Genomic DNA, 5748 nt, shown 5'->3' on the forward strand with positions numbered 1-5748 from the left:
CGGAGGAGATGGATTGTTTAAGTTTAGATTTTGGAGTTAGAGATATTAATATTTGTTTACTTGTATTTGAATATTAGCCTAGGTTGGTTTGGGAAGTCCGGGGGGTGGGGGGATGGGATATAACATTGTGTAATATCTGTGATGTATTTCTTTTTTTTTATGATAAAAACAATAAAATTTTATATTGGAAAAAAAAAAATAAATAAATTTGGATGCGTGGCAACTGACTCATATTTATGATAGTTGCAGTGTCGCTTGGTCATGTGATCTGTTTTGTGACCTTCTGCCAAACAAAGTCAATGGGGAAGCCAGAGTCACTTAATAACCATATTACTAACTTAACAGCAGTGATTCACTTAACAACTGTTGCAAGAAATATTGTAAAATGGGGCAAAATTCGCTTAATAACTACCCTGCTTAACAACAGAATTTTTGGGCTCAATTGTGGTTTTATGTCGAGGATTATCTGTACAGCTTCAACAGAAAAGTCACTGCTTTTCAAATCAAAAGGTTTCAGGCAATCTCAAGTACTGAATAAAAAATCATTTTTAATACACTACAAATTTCAATGGATAAGATAGTAACCTGGTTAATATATAACCTGTTATCTCCATAACCAATTTAGTTGCCCCCTTTTCTTCCACCCACCTGACACCAACTTAAATCCTACATTAGTATACACCACCATTATATTTGATGAAGTCAGCTGTAGCTGAGAGAGACTTATGCTTTTAAATTAAAATCTTGTTAGTTGGAAAAAAATCTACAAGACTTTTAGTAAATTGCTTTATGGATTCTCAGACATGCACACATCGTTCTTTAAATTGTAGGTTCCTGAACATTACAAAACAACAGATTTTCTACTTGAACTCATTTCTTACAATGTACAGCTGCTTGGGGAAAATTAGAGTAGTAAAATTAACAGATATATTAATGTGGCGATAGGATCTGACCTGTTTCTTTAAATCACTTCAAATCAATTTATGATCTGTATACAACCTGAGGCTTACATATTTTTTCTTCCTTGTCAAAAGTGACAACACAGCAATATTGACCAGAATCATCCTGATTCCTGGGAATCAATGTGTATCCTATCCACTTGATCCTAACCAGGTTCCATAAAAGTCGGTGTACCCCCAATACTAATAAACTTGCCAACACAATTTTACAATATGGCTTTTATATCACATACTCGGATAATTTGGGCTGCCTCCAGCAGAATGCTGCTCCGTTCCATTCCTGATTTCTGACTCCATATTTTGAAAGCAGCATGTGCATTCTTTACAGCCAGATCTATCTCCTTTTCACCAGAGAAGGATAAGTTCCCAATAATTCTGCCTGGAGAAGAAAAAAGGCAGTTCAGTTTGCCAGTATCGATCGGCAATGCTTACTTGACAATGTTTATTAATACTATCTATGAAGCTACACGTTAAGAAGTGAAAATGACTTAAGTAGCAATTCAATATTACAGCACCCTTCTGCCACAGTTCCAACACATCCACAGAGGGTCCATTACTTCTTAAGAACTTTGTTTCCTTTTCTGACAGACTTTAGTGTTATGATTTTTTTTTTAACATCCAATTGAAATCTACTTCATAAATTAAATATCCTGTCTTGGAGGAATAATGCTGAACAATTTCACCTCATCTTCCACATTGGAATATTATTTATTGGCCATGTATTAGACACACAAGGAATTTGTCTCCAGTGCATAAGCTCTCAGTGTACATACAAACAACAAAGTGATACGTCATAGATTATACATTGTAAAATGTAAATACAATCCTAAATCATAAGAAACAAACAAGTGATAAATCATAAGATACCAATAGAAGAAGGTAGTAGGAAAGATGATGAGAAAGATAATAGCAATACAGCCCTATTACATGGGTAAATATCTTTAGGCATAAGACAATGCTATGGGAATTAGGTGTTTGACAGAGTGGAGGAAAAAAACTAGCATGCCAAAAAAAAACTTGCATGCCAAAGTTAATTGTTTTGGCATGCAATGCCCTATAATAGCATCCTGAGGGGGAGAAGTTGAAACAATTTATGTCCAGGATGTAAGGAGGTCTGTAGATATTTTCTCAGCCCTCTTTCTGCTTGTGCAATATACAGGTCCTCAATGGAAGGCAGGCTGGTTGCAATTGTTTTTTTCTGCAGTCCTATCTGTTGAAGTCTGTACCTTTTCTGTATGGTTGCTATGCCAAACCAGACAGTATAGAGTACAATGACAGACTTGGTATTTTCTCTGTAGAATTGTATCAGCAGATCCTTGGGCAATCTGAGCTTTCTGAGTTGATGCAGGAAAAACATTCTTTGTTGTCCCTTTTTAATGATGATTCTAATGTTAGGTGTCCATTTCAAGTCCTGGGAGATTATAGAACCCAGAAACCTGAAGGTCTCTTACTTTTGATACTGAGTTGTCCAATATTGTAAGAGGTGATAGAATACTAGGGCTTCTCCTAAAATCTACTATTATCTCTACAGTTTTAAGTATTTTCAGCTCCATATTGCTCTGCCTGCACCACAGAGCCAGTTGTTCAACCTCCCATCTACGGTATATGCAGAAGCAACATCATCTTGAATGAGACCAATGCCTGTTGTATCATCTGCAAACTTTAGTGCTTTAACAGAGGGATCCCTTGAGTTGCAGTCACTGGTATAGAGAGAAAAGAGTAATGGAGAGAGCACACAGCCCTGGGGAGCTCCTGTGCTACTTGAACAGGTATTTGATGTGATTTTACTTAGCTTCACCTGCTGCTTCCACCTTTTAGAAAGCTTATAATCCATCTGCAAGTGTGGTCAGGCACAACTGGCTGAGTCAGTTTAGAGAGAAGAATTTCTGGAATTATGGCATTGAATGCCAAGCTGAAGGCTTTGGGGATTCAAGAGGTTGTAAGATGTAGTGCAGTGCCATACTGACAGCACCATCTGCCAATCTATTTGCATGGTAGGCAAATTGTTAACAGCAGATCCATGATGGTTTTCAGGTGGGCCAGCACTAATATTTTGAAGGTTTTCGTAACTATGGATGTCAGTGTAACTGGTCTGTGGTCATTCAGCTCCTTGATGGGTTTCTTGGACACTGGAATGATAATAAAGTGTTTGAAGCAAGAAGGGACGTAACACATCTCCAGTGATATATTATAGATGTGGGTAAAGATGGGGGCCAGTTGATCAGCACAGATTTTCAAGCAAGAGGGAGTTACCCTGTCTGGGTCTGGTGCTTTTCCAGATTTTTGTCTATGAAATAGACATTGTACCTCTTTTTCTAGGATCACCAAAGGTGGGGGACCTAGAGGGATGGAGTCAGATGTAGGAGACTTGGCTGTTGGTGTATCTGAGATGGAGAGCATAGCGATAGTTGACAATGGTCTCCTCTCAAACCTACAGATCATCTGCCAGTTGGCAATTCCCTTCAGCAAGGTAGGGAGGTCTGCTGTAGCCAGTATATTTTTCAGGCTTTTCCATACAGTTGCTGGTTCATTTGTTGAGAACTGATTCCTCAGTTTTTCAGAGTAACTTTTCTTTGCTGCCCTGATCTCCATTGTTTATATTCCTGGCCTGATTATACAACATTTTATCTCGTTTTCTGTAGGTTTCCTCTTTGGCACAACATAGTTATTTGAGCTTAGCTGTGAACCAAGGTGTATTATTACTATATATGTGTAAGGTTTTGGTTGACATACATAAGTCCTTACAAAAGCTAACATATGATGTCACAGTATCAGTGAATTCATCCAAATCTGCTGAGGCAGCTTCAAAGTGCTCCAGTCTGTGCAGTTGAGGGAAGCCTATAGCTTTAACTTTGCCTCTTCACTCCAAGATTTTACTGTTTTAACTATTGGTTTTATGATTTTAAGTCTTTGTCTATAAACAGGTACAAGGTGAATCATACAGCAATCAGAGTGTCCCACAGCCACTCTTGGTAGAGAGCGATAGGCATCTTTTAATGTTGAGTAGAAGTGGTCTAAAATATACTTGCCTCTAGTGACACAGTTTGCTGAATGTATCTTAGCAGCTCCCGGCTTTGTTAAAGTAGGAGATTGTTAAAATCTCCTAATACAATAAGTAGGGAGTCTGGATATCTCTGTTCAGCCCACGGGATTTGGTTAGCTAAGGTTTGCAATGCCTTGTTTATGCGAGCTTGGAGTGGTATATAGACTGCAACTAATATGAATGAAGAAAACTCTTGGGGGCAAAAAAAAGGGTATGCAATTAATGAATAGTGTCTCTACGTCCACATCACAAAATTTATTTAGTGTAGTGACGTTTTTACCACGTCAGTTGTTAATATAAAAGTAGATACTGTACTTCCTCCTTTTTTTTTACTTTGAATTTGAAATCCTGGGAACTGCAAGCAGTTATCATTAATTGATTTGCTCAGCCAAGTTTCAATGAAGCAGAGAGCTCCTAATTTGGAAAAGTCTGAATAACTTCTATTTAAAAGGAGTGAGGGAAGAGATTTTCTTATTCCACCCTTTCTGAGTCTTTGTAAAATTCCTCCTCACTTGCCCCTCCTTTTTCTTCTCTTCTTTCTCTTTTGTTCCGTGTTGCCAAAAGAGAGCCGCCATTCCCTCAGTCAGAATTTTCTCCGCATTTGTAAAGAATAGAGGAATAATCCCAGAAAACTGCCTGTCATTTAAAATCTGCTGTCTTATGTTCAAAATCTCGTCCCTTGTGTATGAAATTCACAGCAAGTCACAGAAAATAATAAAAAAACATCAAAACTACTAGAGAGCATTTCAGCAAGGCTGCCATCAGCAGCACCATCTTGAAGTCTTTCAGACATTTGAAAACAGCCAGAACATTTCTTCATTGTCTTTTCTTCTCTAAACTAAAAATACAGAACCATTCAATTTCTTCCTACCATTCCAATTAAGCTTTTGCTTTCAGACCCTTATCATATTTGTTGCTCTCCTTTGGCAACGTCCTTCCTAAAACGCCATGCCCAGAAGGAAATACAGTATTCCAGATGCAGTGTAATATGGATTGCTTTTGTATCGCATACCTGGATAATTCTATTTTGTAGCTGTGCCACACTATTGATTCACATTCTTCTTATAATCTATCAGGATACCTGCATCCTTGTGCATGTAATGCTGTCCCATATTATCTCCCCTATCCTATATTCATGCCTTTGATTTTTCCTATCCAAATATAGAACTCATCCCTGTTGAAATATATTTAGCTACCATAATTCCAGTTTAAGATTTTCCTGAATCTTTATACTGTCTTTGTGTTTATTTACTATCTCTTCTATATCTGTGTTATCAGTAAATTTGGTAATTATATATTCTAACCTCTCATTCAAGTTATGTATAAATATGTTCAACAGCAGACCCAAGTATGTGTTCTGTGTACCAGAACTAAAGAATTATTTGTTTCAGCTGCATAATCTACCCAGTGTTGACAGAATATAATTTCACATTTGCTATTAGTACACAACAGAAGCTATCTATCATTATTATTTTTTTACAAAAGACCTATATTATCCAGGTGCAGCTTTTGTATATTAATTAAGTCAGGACTAATGTTGGTATTTGAGTAGCATACCAGAGGTCACACTCAATATAGGCTTTTTGGGAAAACAAAGAAAAGACCTGAGAAAAATATTAATTTTGATTTTTTTGCATTTCAGTATACTTATAATTAAATATACTGTATTGCTCTTTAAATGTATATTTACTACTTTTCATTTGATTACAGGAAGATAATTAGCTAATAAGCAGCTAAATGGGACTG

The 5748-nt window shown here is 36.9% G+C and overlaps 1 protein-coding gene across 1 annotated transcript in view; it reads right to left on the bottom strand.

Annotated features, from left to right (window-relative positions):
* ALDH9A1 (aldehyde dehydrogenase 9 family member A1) overlaps window positions 1-5748 on the bottom strand; it is a 40470-nt gene that overhangs the window by 31131 nt on the left and 3591 nt on the right. The window contains exon 3 of the mRNA XM_015830420.2: window positions 1193-1338. Within this exon, the coding sequence (XP_015685906.1) occupies window positions 1193-1338 (146 nt within the window). The remainder of the gene's footprint in view (window positions 1-1192; window positions 1339-5748) is intronic.

Source organism: Protobothrops mucrosquamatus, unplaced genomic scaffold (genome assembly GCF_001527695.2).
Source record: "Protobothrops mucrosquamatus isolate PMUCROS unplaced genomic scaffold, P.Mucros_1.0 scaffold_243, whole genome shotgun sequence".
Lineage (NCBI taxonomy): Eukaryota > Metazoa > Chordata > Lepidosauria > Squamata > Viperidae > Protobothrops > Protobothrops mucrosquamatus.